The sequence below is a fragment of the Pelodiscus sinensis genome, chromosome 8 (genome assembly GCF_049634645.1).
Source record: "Pelodiscus sinensis isolate JC-2024 chromosome 8, ASM4963464v1, whole genome shotgun sequence".
NCBI lineage: Eukaryota > Metazoa > Chordata > Testudines > Trionychidae > Pelodiscus > Pelodiscus sinensis.
The window spans coordinates 73133417-73147520 of record NC_134718.1 but is presented as its reverse complement, the minus strand read 5'-3'; the positions used below and the strand labels follow the sequence as shown (position 1 = coordinate 73147520).

Genomic DNA, 14104 nt, shown 5'->3' with positions numbered 1-14104 from the left:
TCACAGGCCGTACATAGAACCCCAATGGGTTGCATGTGGCCTGCAAGCCACAGGTTGCTTACTACTGCTCTAGAGGCTATGGGTAGCTAAACTAGGAAGGGAAGATAGAAACTGGATGCAATTTTTTCCCCCCAGAGAACAAATAGAATCAGATTATAGCTCTGAATTGGGTAAAGTTTTTGTAAACTGGGACTTGATGTTGCTGTGAGGAATGCTAAAAACAGTGGGAACAAGAGTGCCCCATGCAGGATCAAGCCCTACTCCTTTTGAGTAATATTTGATACAATGAGAGACACACAATCAAAGAGCTTTTTATTTATTTCACACCAGCCATGCTCTCAGAGATGTACATGACAAAGACAGACACGTTCCCTGTGCCCAGAAATTTACACTCTGAACAGACAATAGAGGTCAAGTACAAAACAAACAGGATGGTTCAGAGAAAATAAGCCTACACCAGCTTCTAAAAGGTTTATATGAACTGGGTGAGTAATGGCATTTTCAATTTAAAGAATTAGCTGGTATGCATCAATCAGCATTGGGTTCTGAGGGCTTTCTGCTTAGGGTCCAGATTATAACCATCTGAAAAACATCCTGCTTTCTAGCTTTCAGTGCATGGACTGTTTGCCTCTCTCTCACAAAAAGGCACAGGAAAAGGGAAAGTTAAAAAAAAAAAAAAAAAAAAAAAAAAGAGAGTCAACAGTTGACCTACTGGAAAGGTACCCTCCTAATGCTATTTGGCAAGGCTGGAAGGCAATTTACCCGAGTAACCTTTGCACTGAGTGCATTGCCTCTGCAGCTGTACACTGAGATCATCACCAGCTTGCATGCACTCACTGAAAAACTAGCAGCTCCGAAATATGCACTATAGCACCCACTGAATAGACCTATATTCACAATGGAGATCTACAGTTATAAAGAAAGAATCAGAGCCCTTTGTTTTTCCTCTTTTTCTAGATGTGGACATAATGACCATTAGCCTCACCCAGTGACAACTGTCTTTTGTTTAAAGGCTTACCATTTTTAATTGTTATCTCCATCAGTGTATCCAAAATCTGCATTGAAACATAGTAGTCTGAATGAATTGACATCATCTGTTGAAAGAAGCATCACAAACTAAGTTACATATTAAATACATTGAAGTTTTATTACTAAAATAATCTGAATCATTACTAGAAGAAACAGGTAAGAAAATAAATACCAAAGCCTCATACTATTCCTTAGGAGGCATGATACCGCAGGGAATTTGAACTATTTGAGTCATTCAAAGAGAGTTCTTATCTTGTCAATGGTTTAATAATAAAAGTTACCATTTGCAAGAATGGAAGGGCAGAACCCTACATCCCAGAAATCTGAGGACATTTCTGGCCTTACTTAGTCTGCTCTGGATGTCATTCTTAGTGCCTCCATCATGGCGGATGATGCTGCCTAAGTACGTAAAGCTGTCTGTGCTGGGTAAGTCTGCATTATCTATCTTGACTGGTGCTGGTGAATCTATATTGAGAGTCATACTCTCAGCTTTCTTCTGGCTAGCTTTTAGTCCAACCTGACGTCCAAAGGTGCACAGGCGTTGGGTCTTTTCCTGCATGTATTGATGGGTATAGGAAAGCAACGCAAGGTCGTCCGCAAAGTCAAGATCTTCCAATATGTTAAAAGGTGTCCATATAATACCCCTTGCCGCATCTGCTGTTGTTCTCCGCATCACCCAGTCAATCACCATGTTGAAGAGTACTGCAGACATGACACAGAGCTGTCTGACCCCAGTCTTGACTTTGAAAGACAAATTACAGTATCCCACACTGCATGTGAAGTTGGTGTAAAAACTCTTAATGAGCTGGACCACTTGTAGAGGGATTCCATAGGCTCTCAGAATGCACCAAAGGCTCTCTCTGTGTATGCTGTCAAAAGCCTTCTCAAAGTCAACAAAGTTTATGTCTCTGTCACTCTGTGCACTGCTCTATGATGTTTCTCAGGGTGAAAATCTGGTCTATACATCCTCTTCCCTTGTGAAATCCAGCTTGTTCTTTCCTCAGACACTTGTTGACAGCATCTGAAATCCACTGGATGATAACCTTGGCTAGAATCTTGCTGGGTACGGCTAGAAGGATGATCCTGCACCAACTGTTGCAGTCGCTGAATGCTCCTTTCTTAGGAATCTTAACGATGACTACTTTGGTCCAGTCCTTGGGTATCTGTTGTCCTTCCCAAATTGCTACAAACAGTGGTTGGAGAATGGTGGCTGCAAGTTCTGGATCTGCTTTAAACAACTCCGTGTCCAGGTTGTCAAGTCCTGGAGCTTTGCCATTTTTCAGGGATATGATGGCTACACTGTTTTCTTCTTTCTCTGGTGGATCAATATGAGTATCAAGGTCCTCCTCAGCTTCCTGAATGTCCTCTTCTTCTTCAGGTGGTGGTCTATTCAGAACCTCTCTGAAATGTTCTGTCCAGTGTGCTTCTTACTCTCTCTCTGTTGACAGTAACTGCCCTTGTTTGTCCTTAATGGGGGCACTTGTCCTGCCATGACACTTGCCACAAACAAGCTTGGCTATTCTGTACGTTTCCTTGTTCCCCTCGATTAGCTGTATCTTCAGCTTTTATTGCAAGGTCCTCCGTGAAAGAGTGTTTATCTGCTCTCACTAACTTCTTTACTTTTCGATTTACCTCTCTGTAATTCTGCTTGTATCTTTCTTGAATTCTGGCTGATCAGGCGTCTACCAGTCTCTTCTTTATATCCCATCTCTCTTTGATAGCTTTCTATGTATCAGGCTTAATCCACTCCTTCCTATCCTTGAAGCCCAGACAGGCGTCACTACTCTCTGTGTAGACTGATGCAATCTGTTCCCCTGCCATTTTGATTTTATCTACGATACTGGTAGATACGTCATCCCTTAAATCTTGCAAAGCGTGGAATCTGTTCCTCAGTTGAATGGTACTTTGTACTCATTGTGGTGATGTTTGTAACCAAACTTAAGTTAAACAAGGTCTGACAAACATACAGATAAGCTTCTGTTTTAACCTGCAGTGTCAAAAAGTTTGTCAGAGACTAGTTATAGCAGAAACGAGTCTCTCCATCTGGACCTTTCCCCTCATTTACCTGAATACGAAAACAGCTCAAACTCTTCTTAACCTATTCTTTACTGTGGAGAATATGCCTTGAGCATTTTATCATGAAAGACAGGCTTTAGGGCCTTAACTATAGAGATGAGAGCGCTCTTTCAGAAGGTTTAATGTTTCTCTGAATTTAAAGAGAGAATGAAGGGTGTGGAGGAGCCTGGAGCTCCAGAGAAGATCGATCTGTGCACACTCCTATTCCTATATGTCTGAAGTGAACAGCAACCATGTGACAGAGAAGAAATACTCCTCCGTTAAGCCTGTTTCAGGACAGAACCACTTCTGTTGTGGGGTCTCTACAGAAGCCTGCTGGGGATAGTGGGAGGATCACAAGGGAATGGAAACCCTGATTTGTGATGCAGAGTCAGATCCCCTTCCCCTGCATAAGCTTCTATGGAATGGGAGCGTGTGTGGCAGAGTTCCTGAATCCTACTATAACTCCTGACAGAAGAAGAGCACCTACTTCTACTTGCTCGGTTTGGCCTGATGTACCTTGACTGGAGATGAAAAAAGAGAGGAGCTTGGCAGGCGGTCCTACTTGACAAACTGGATACAAGAAATTTGATCTCCTGAAAGGGACAGTATGGATGGGGAGATGGAAGAGAGGGAGCTTTCTATTGCCCTCCAAATAAACAAAAACCAATAGGGTTCTAAAGACTAAAGGAGGATTGCTGAAGTTCCGTTCTGTAAGTAGTGACAGGATGGTGATAGACGTGGCATGGCCAAGGCCTGAAACCACATACCACATGAATGACCTTGGTGTTTGAAGGAAGAGAGGTGCAGCTCAAATATTTCCGATCAGAAGACAAATCAGATTCAGAAAGAGAGGGTGATTTAGGTTTAAATTAGAAACTGATTGAATAGGTTCATAATCTTGGGTGTTCTGTGTGAAGTCTGCATTATATTTGATCCCCAAGTAAACTAATCATGAATATAACTGTATAATTTAAACTAGGAGACCTGGAAAATAGCAACCACCTTACCTGAAACAGCCACTTTGAAACTGGTATGGGGCACAGTGTACAACTATAAGCACAACTGAGAAAACCCTGAGTTGCTAAAGAAAGCTGCTGTGTAACTTCTGACCTATGAAAGGAGTAAGAAAACAGGAATCAATTTGGTAATAAAACTGACATCTCCAAAACCATAAAAGGAATTTTTCCAATATCTCATTTCATAGGAATTTGAGTTTGACAGATATAGATGTTCTTTTCACTATATTTCTGATGGATACAAGCTTAGGCTGTATCTACACTACAGAATTAAGTCACCTTAAGTTTTGCCAGTGATTTCAGAGAGGTAGCCTTTTTAAAATAAAAAAACGCAGTCATGTAGCACTTTAAAGACTAACAAGATGGTTTATTCGGTGATGAGCTTTCGTGGAACAGACCCACTTCTTCAGATCATATTCCGAAAGTGAATTGGCATGACCATTATATAAAAAAAGGGATACAATGAAGGAGTAAACAAATTATACAGTAACAAATCAGCTACAGAAAGTGGGGGCAAGGGGACAAGGAAGGAGGAAATTGCTTATTGTCAGAGTCAATTAAGTGGCTAATCTGGAGTTACTATGAATATCAAGAGGTGGGGAGGCTGTCTTTGTAATGTGTAAGGTAATTATCAAAGTTAAGGCCCATTCCCAGCTTGTCAAATTTCAGTATAAATAAAAGTTCTGAAGTCTCTCTCGGTAATCTGGTGTTAAAGTCTCTTTGAAGTAAGATGCATGTTTTCAGGTCTTTAAGGGAATGGCCAGCTTGATTAAAATGTTGGCTGACAGGTTTTTCTGTATGGAGATGTCTGATTGTGAGACTTGATTCTCTGGCAAAGTGAGGGTACGTCTAGACTACAGGCTTTTGTCGACAGAAGTTTTGTCAACAGATACTGTCGACGAAGTTCTGTTGACAAAGAGCATCTAGACGACATCCAGTTCCGTCGACAAAGCAAGCCGCTTTGTCGACATGACAGTGTACATGCAAAGGACAGTGTAAATGCAATAATGCCTTCTGGCGACAGAACTCTGTCAACAAAGACGTTATTCCTGATAAAATGACACACCCTGACTGACCAGTTTGTCCAAAATACATCGCAGAGAGACCGTTACTTCAAAGAGACTTTAACACCAGATTACAGAGAGACTTCAGAAGTTTTATTTATTTCCTCCTTCCTTGACCCCTCGCCTCCACCTTCTGTAGCTGATTTGTTACTGTATAATTTGTTTACTCCTTCAGTGTATCCCTTTTGTTATAAAATGGTCATGCCAATTCACTTTCAGAATATGAGCTGAAGAAGTGGGTCTGCCCCATGAAAGCTCATCACCTAGTAAACCATCTTGTTAGTCTTTAAAGTGCTACATGACTGCTTTTTTTTGGTTTTACCACAATCAAATTAACACGGCTACCTCTCTGTTACGTTTGTAGCCATGTTAGTCTGTATCTGCATAAACAAGGAGTCCTGTGGCACCATAAAGACTAACAGATTTATTGGGGCATAAGCTTTTGTGGGTAAAAACCACTTCATGCATCTGCATAAATCTGTTAATCATTCAGGTGCCAAAGGACTCCTAACTTATGACAACAGATTCATAGGTTAATTATTCATTATAAAGAATAGTATTTCCTTTCATCAATTTTATATGTGTGGAATTACAATTTTAATAAATTTCAGTTCCTATATTATGAGAAAAGTAAGAACATCTAGTTTTCCTATGTCAAAATCATTTTTTTACCTCTATCAACTATATACATCTTACTATAAAATTTTAGAAATGTGCGTCTCTGTCCATCTGAGTCCATTTGTTCACGAACTCCTCCTAATGGTAAGAGCTAGGACCACCAAATTTGGTACACAACCTCCTCTTATAACAAAGCAAGGTCAGGGTTTGGTTGTACCAGGATAATGGGACATGCCTGGAATTCGACTGTGTCTCATAAAATGGAAAGAGAGGAATCTGGTAAGAGGGAGTTAAACTACATAATAACCACAGAGGGGCAGCAAGGAACTAGAGACGGGGACCAGCACAGCTATAACGCCACTGGGTCAGCAGAGAGTAGGAGTCGAGAAAAGGACAGCTATCTACTATATACTTCAGAGAGTTTTTTCCTGTTTGTGTGTCTGTCCTTTGGGGAAGGACATGTACCCCTGCCCCGGCTGTGCACACTGCAGGTCCCAAGCTGCTGTAGTGAGAGGGCTGGGGCTGTTCTCTCTCCCTGGGGCAGCCTGCATACTAAACCCCTCCTCCCAGCCGCACCTTAGCACAATGATTTAAAAGAAGAAAATCAAAAAACATATTTGAGTTAAGGTCCCTAACAATGCTGGGTAAATGGCCAGGCTGGGTCAGACCAAAGGTCCATCTAGCCCAGTATCTTGGTCTTTCAACTGTGGACAATACCAGGTGCCCCCAAAGGATTGAACAGAATAGGGAATCATCAAGTGATCCATCCCTGGTTGCCCTTCCCAGCTTCTGGCAAACAGAGGCTAGCGACACCATCCCTGCCCATCCTGGCTAACAGCCACTGATGAACCCAATTTAAAAAATTTTTTTAAAAAAAATTAGACACTGTCTAATGTCTCCACTGAAGCTAAGAGCAATGCAAAGGGAAAATTAAAAGCTGACTAGTGAAATGTTGAATTTTTAAAAATCCAATTTTGATCTTTATGAAACTATTGAAGGACACCATCCAAAAGTATTTTAACTCTTCGAAAGTTAGTCATTGTGACAGCCTTCCATTAAACGGCAATAATAAAAGGGAAAAAAAATCCTTACCTAAGGAGGAGTTTTTCTATAGGATTTTGAGGGATGAAACCAGAATTCCTCAAATCAAGGTTATGCTGATTGAAGATTTTCCCAGAGTTTGATAAGTGAAATATTTCTTCTCCAGGATGATAATCAGGAATGGCATCAGTTACTATGGAAAACCTCTTGATAAATGCCCTGTAATACACACAATTGTTCCTGTGAACTTAGATAATTGGAGGACTCTTCCTATCTGAGACAGTTTTATCCTTGGCTGATGAATATTTCAGCCTTAAACTGAAAAGCTTCTTTAGCCTCAAACAGTTATTGCCAAGTTATCATGTGGGACTCTGAAGGTAAAGGAGTTTTCATTTTAAAAACACAAAAAGAGCAACAGGAATAGATTACAGCCATGGTACCCAACACGGTGCCCGCGGGTGCCATGGCACCCGCGGGGGGCATTTGAATGCGCCCGCCAGGTGCTCGGGGCTGGCCTGGCCCCGGGCACATAGCGCACGGGCGCTTGCGGGGGGGGGGACACACGCTCGGCGGAGGGGAGCACCGGCCCCGGGCGCGCGGCGCTCTGCGGGGGGAGGGGGGGGGGGGGGGGGGGGGGAGGGGCGCGTCGGCCCCGGGCGCGCGGCGCTTGAGGGTGGGGGCCCCGCCCCCGGGCGCGCACTTGTCCCCGCCCCCTGGCGCCCAGCGGGCAAACGGCCACGCCCCCTGGCGCCCGACAACCTGAAAAGGTTGGGGACCACTGGATTACAGCAATCCTTAACATCTCACTGAGTATGCCTGTCTGTGCGAGAGACTAGAGAAACTAAACAGATTTAGATATTAAAGAGGGAAAAACCTGTGTTCTTCTGACAGTTCTCTATCTTCATCTGAGTTTTCTTGCTCTTCCTCTCTGGTTGAAGAATTTAGTCCAATTTCCTGTATATCTTCTTGTAGTTGCTTCTCTAGTTCATCTACCCTGCATTGGAGCCAAGAGCAGAGCACCATATTATTGTAAATTTTTACAAATTTTTACAAATGGAAGTACGTACTGTCATTGTAGATTAGAGTTTAGATTTTGGATTAAAGCATCATGTGAAGTACATTATAATGTGAAATACTCTGAAGAGTATATTCAGCAAGGTTATCAGTTAAAACAGTTTGATGAAGATTACTGTAGCTGTATGATCTGACTTGTAAATAATATCAAGAAATTACTAAAGGTAAAAAAGCAATGGGAAGTATACTCTATATTAATCAGCTTTTGAATTTACTTCTATGTCAAGTCTGTTACTAGCTAGATTATCAATAGTATCCCCTCCCACCATTACAAACTGGCATCAGTACACATTCCAGCCTACACCTTTTCCCTTCCGGACATCTTGGAAGGATGTTCTTTGATTGCACCCACCAAACCATGGTTGTTCTGATCTTGATAGGCAGCAAAACATTATTTTAGTGTCTCATAGGTCTATCTCAAGAACAGCAACCAGCTTGGAAGATGCTACAGTAATAAAATGTATGCAAGTAATTTTATTTCATACCTATAATAAAAAATAATAAAAATAACAGAACTGGAATGGACCTTGAGAGGTCATTGAGTCCAGTCCCCTGCTCTCACAGCAGGACCAAGTACCATCCCTGACAGATTTGCTCCAGATCCCTAAATGGCCCCCTTAAGGATTGAACTCACAACCCTGGGTTTAGCTGGCCAAGGCTCAAACCACTGAGCTATCCCTCCCCCAATACTTAACAGCTATTTGGGGGCCTACAATAAAGGAGAAAATAGGATCTGGCCTGAGACTAAGGAGAAGTGCACACATCGCAAAAGCCACAACTGACACTGACTTTGTCTACACTTAAAGTTTAAAGCGCAGCTGCAACAACACTGCCATGGCAGTGCTTTAAACTGAAAGCATGGCCATGGCTCAAGCAATGGCAGACCGCTCTCTCAGTGCTCTATGTAACCACCTCCAGGAAGGGGGTAGCTAACAGAGCTGGGAGCCATAATCTCATTCCCACTGGCACCTTATAGTGTTGAAATGTGCTATGCCTGGGAGCGGGTGGGGTGTTTAACAGACCTATAAAGTGTCAGTATAATACAGACTCAATCTGTGTTGCTTTACTAATAGGCTCATTAACACTCACTCAGGTGGTGTTTGTAAATCAGTGGTTCTCAACCGATTTAGTGGGAGCTGCATACGAGGCTCCCAATGTGTTAACGTGGGGCGCATCCCCACAACTCCTCCCTCACATACCTCTATCCCCAGTGCCTCCCGCCCGGAGACCCCTCAACAGAATTGGGCCAGGAGCAGGAATCCAAGATCCCACCATATGGGGCCAGGCGACACCCCTAACCACACAGCAGCCTGAACCCAGACCCCTCATGGCTGGCTGGGCAGCCTTCAGCTCCTGACGCCCACACTGCAAGGCCATCCACCAGCCCCCAACCGCACTGGGCACCTGGACCCTGCAGCCTTTAGCATGTAGCTGGGCCATGGCTGTGTGCAAAACTCAGCCACATACTGCTCTAGGGACAGATTGAGGCACACTGGCAATGGTACCTCAACTCTTAACTTGGCACTGCTCATGCTGTAGCAGTTCTGAGAGGAACTGAGAACCTATGATTCCATAAACAAGTTTAGCATTTTTCACAAGTATTATTAGATTTACCTTAAAATAATAAACCTGCTAACCTTTTGGATTCTTCCTTCTCCTTCAAGAGATGCTCTAGGCTGTTCACATAAGACACCTGACTCACAACAGGAAGCTTAGAAAGCTGTAATGAAGTAGAATGATTTTTTTTTTTAAATGGGAAGTCTTTTTAAGATGATTCACTGTTAGACAAAGGTAGCATTTACAATTTAATCCCACTGTTAAAGAAGAGATCATATATGAACTAGGGATATTAAGTTCTGATTAACTAATAGAATAGTCAATGGGATTTCCATCAACTATTCGATTACTCGATAAGGACTCGTGCAGCGTTCTGCCTTTGAAATGTACAAGAGCCCCAGCAGGGACTCTTATACATTTCAAGTTGGAACACCACCACTGTGCCCTTGCCCCCTCCCATGGAGCTGGAGGAACTGGCTTTTAAGCTGGCTCGCCACAGCACTACCTCCTCTTCCCCCTGCCTTGCTGCCTCTTCTGATAGAGGCAGCAAGTGGGGGAGAGGAAGCAAACAGTCAACTAGCATGTCAACTATCTGATATGCTTTTGCTTATTGGATAGTCAATTAGTCACTTACATCCCTAATATGATCTTGCACTCAGAAATGTAAAGGAGATCCTGAAATGTAAGAGGGTTAAAGAGCAAGGCAATACTTAAATACCTTTATAAATCTAAGACAAAGAACCCCATTTGACAGATTACAAAGCCAATCGCAAACAGCATAAACATTTTTGGTCTGACACTGCACTGACCAGCAAATGAAACATGGGTATTACCATCTCACATCTTAGTTCTATTTGTAACTCAACTATACATTTCCCATGTGATACTGGGCAAGAAAATTACCTCTCTAAGCCTCATTTAATTTATATGTAAAATGGGTGTCAAACTACAGTGAAAGGCACCATGTAAAAGTTAAGCAAATACACTTGCTCACTTCTTAAGGTCATATCCCATTTTACCAAAGAAGTGCTGAAAAGAATTAAGGCTAGCAACAAAAAGGAAAAAAAGAACTCAAACACTGGAACACAAGACTCAGTGTCAGATGGGTACAATCACAGAAACTAAAAGGAACATTTTGGCAGGGAATGAAGAAGCACTTTTACCAGATCCTGCATTAGATTAACATTTAGAAATTCAGCCTGAGATAGCTTCAGCACAATTCAAGAGCCTTTTTCCCCTTGATTTTTCTTCTAAATTATTGTGTGCACTCCTTTAAAAAAATAATTTAAAAACCCCAGGAAAATCTCCCACAAAAGATATGGTCCTGGCAATTAAGTAACATACTATTTATCTGTAGCGTCCATTTAATTTCACACACATGTCTGAAACTGACGAGCAGGGGACAAGCGGTGGAGCAGAGCAGCTGGGGTGCCCCGGGCGCCGAGCAGGGGGGTGAAGGGCGGGGCTGCAGGACCAACTCGGCAGCACCCCAGCTGCTCTACTCCACCACTCCCCCAAGTCCGCAGCTGCTGAAATGGACGAGCGGCAGATAAATGGCGGAGCAGAGCAGCTCAGGTGCTGCTGGGTTGGTCCCGCAGTGCCGCCCCTCACCCACCTGCTCTGTGATAACTACTGCAGTCTGGGGGGTGGGGAACCCGCTCCCCTCCTGGAAACTCTTGGGGGTGGCGCGGGGCTTCCCCAGCCTTCCTGCAAAACAGCAGAGGGTTCACTCCTCGCCACGCCATTCCCCGCCCCATCCCCCACTCCCCGGCCGGACACAATGCAGGTCCCGGCAGACCCGTCACACGGGTATAATCCCCTTCCCCTCTTTCCTTTACCAGCCACGAGTGCCCATGGAGCTCACAGTAGCTCCAATTGTCCAGCTGGCCGGAGCACTTCCGGGTTCCAGTTGATGCCAGACTATCGTGAGTGCCGGACCACTGGATGCTGGACAATTGGAGCTTTACTGTAGTACGGGCCTGGTTTAAGGCCTGAGGCCTAGCTAACAATGGACAACACTTGGCTAATATAAAGCAATGCCAAGCTGTGAGCAAGAGGCAGGCCCTTGCTCACACAACTTGGCATAAACAGGGCTGAGTGTGTAAAACACTAATTGGTAATAGGCCCAGGCGCAGAACAGTAATTGGTACCGGTCATAAGTTGAAAGCACATTCTAAAAGGATGGTAACACCAGCTCATTAAAAAAAGACCTTGGTACACTCCCCAGATACCAGTCCAGGTTCAGGAAAGGATCTAAAACAACAGCATGAACGACAGACATGATCTAATCAAACAGGCACCTTCAATCCTTATCTGATTTGTGGTCTTTGGAGGTCTCTCCAAGTCTGCTGTGTTAACTAATTGCACAAGTTAACATGGCACACGACTAAGCACACACTCATGCAGCCTTTTGGTTATCATCGATGGAGCAGACCACCTGTCAGGACACCACAATAGTAAATCCTGACTTACTACATTGGTGACCTTATTACACCTCCTTTAAATTTTACTACAAATTTAAAATTTTTTAAAAAAAAAAGCAGCCTTTTTTGCCAGACTGTGGTACTGAACAAATCATTGGTAAAGTCATATTGTTAGGTCAGCCCCAAAATACCCATGTACATTATAAAGTGGAGTTCACCCTAATGGACAGAGTAAGGGAAAAAAGGAGAAGTGAATGCCGGACAAGTCCTGGCCTCTCTTGTAAGGTTCCAAACATTCTCAATTTCCTTGAAATTTAGGCTCCTTCAGTAATATGGTCTGATACACATCAAAGAACACCTCCCGACTTTCAGAACCACTAATTAAGATTAGAGTGGATGAACTTCTTGAGACTGGGAAAGAGCTGACTTGGCAGCCAGCCCAAAAAATATTGAACTCTGAAAAGAACCAAAGTTGACCAACGAAGGATCTTGCCACACTCAGGACAACAATAGAATATAAAGTTTCCTTTCTAACGGGAAGGGTAAGTGGAAAACAGAGTTCCTGAAACTGCTAATATCCTCAAGTGGAAGGGAAAAGAGCCAAAATAAATTTATTTATGTTACATAATCTGCAAATACTCAGATGGCGTAAGGATGAGTGTGACAATACATGACAGAAGGATGCTCACTACATTATAGGATCAGGCCCATAAAGTGACTACGCAGTTGTACAGCCAAATACACAAGACTTTTCACTTAGAAAACACTCTACTTTTCATGGCCCACTTACAGGAAGCTTGGGTGATGGAGTCAAGGTGTCTTGTGAAAGATCCTCAGGACAAGTTCCCTCTGGAGTTCCACCATGCGGTTTTGAACTTGAAGACAGGATATCTTGCAGGGGCAATAGCATTTCTTCTTCATCGCTGTCCAGACTGCAGTCAAAACTCTCATCTCCACTATCAGAACTGTTGCTTAATTTTCTGTTCACAGAAGTTATGCTGGAGGTTTCAATGTTCAACTCATTAAAAACCTGTGAAGACATAGGGCTGTTAGCTGAACATCCATCTTCAAAAGTCAGTGAACGTGCAACAATTTTGCTAGTCCTTTTAGAGAAGCCAATAATGTCCATTGAAGGTAAGTTAGAATTTTCCTCTGAATTCTTTACAGTATTCTCTTTTGATTGAGTAAAGTTCTTGTGAGACTCTGAGGGAAGCTGTACATTAACAGCTTTACAAAAGAGAGGTTCAATCCGAGTCACTTTGACTTGTTCTTTACTAGTTTCTAATACCAGAGATGAACCAGCACTTTGAATATGGGAAGAAGAATGTGGGCATTTAATTGTTTCTTCTTTACACACAGTGTTTGACTGAGATTTAGTTAATTCGTGGAGATCAGTCTTTATAGTAGCTTTTTCCTGAGGAAAAAACGGCGATTTTTCTAAGAGGAAATGTGAGCCAGATTCTTGTAACTGATCTTTGGTATCTGCACCACAGATTTGGTCATTTTTATTAGCACGGTTTCCAGAATATAAAGGTGATAAAGCCACATATGAGGAAGTATCTTTTTCGTGGCTTATGTCAAAACATTCCTTTGAAAAAGGAACGTCTTCTACGTGTGACATAGCAGCATTCTCCAGTTGCAGAGCACCACTACCCAGAGTCTCTAATACAATGTCTTTTATTGATTTAGACTTTCTATTTTTGCATTTTTCAGGTGACCTGCTGAAATGAGATTCATTCAAAGTTTGTACCACAGGTTTTCCTGAATTTTTCAAATCCATGTTCACAGATATCCTTTTTCTCTTTCCAGGAAAGTCTTTTTGTTTGGACAGGCCTGAAGAAATTGAGCTAAGGCAGAAGGACTGTTTTTTCCATATATTAACAGCCTTTTCAGTTGACCATCTTGATAGAACTGGAGGAGAAACCTGCTTTGATTGAGATGAATCATCTGTGAAAAAAGTTTGAAAAAACTTAAACTGACATTATAACAAATATGAATCACTTAACACTGTGTGACAACAGTATTTTTTAATAGAGAAATAAGACAACTGTTAGTTCCTCACTAACAACACGAACGACACTGTTTGAGCACAAACAGCAATTTTCTCACTTAGTCCACAGTATTCAGGTTAAACAACAAGGAGTCCAGTGGCACCTTAAAGACTAACAGATTTAGTTGGACATGAGCTTTCATGGGCAAAGACCAACTTTGTCAGGTGCATCAC

At 42.7% G+C, this 14104-nt stretch overlaps 1 protein-coding gene across 3 annotated transcripts in view; it reads right to left on the bottom strand.

Moving 5' to 3' along the window:
• The window catches only part of SLF2 (SMC5/6 complex localization factor 2), a 51854-nt gene that overhangs the window by 24657 nt on the left and 13093 nt on the right, over positions 1–14104 (bottom strand). For 2 of the 3 annotated variants that reach the window (XM_075935587.1, XM_075935586.1), the window contains 6 exons: positions 12671–13827; positions 9538–9620; positions 7701–7820; positions 6878–7045; positions 4095–4197; positions 1019–1094 (listed from right to left, as the gene is read on the bottom strand). In XM_075935587.1, coding sequence (XP_075791702.1) covers positions 1019–1094; positions 4095–4197; positions 6878–7045; positions 7701–7820; positions 9538–9620; positions 12671–13827 — 1707 coding nt within the window. The remainder of the gene's footprint in view (positions 1–1018; positions 1095–4094; positions 4198–6877; positions 7046–7700; positions 7821–9537; positions 9621–12670; positions 13828–14104) is intronic. The other variant, XM_075935589.1, reaches the window with a different exon arrangement.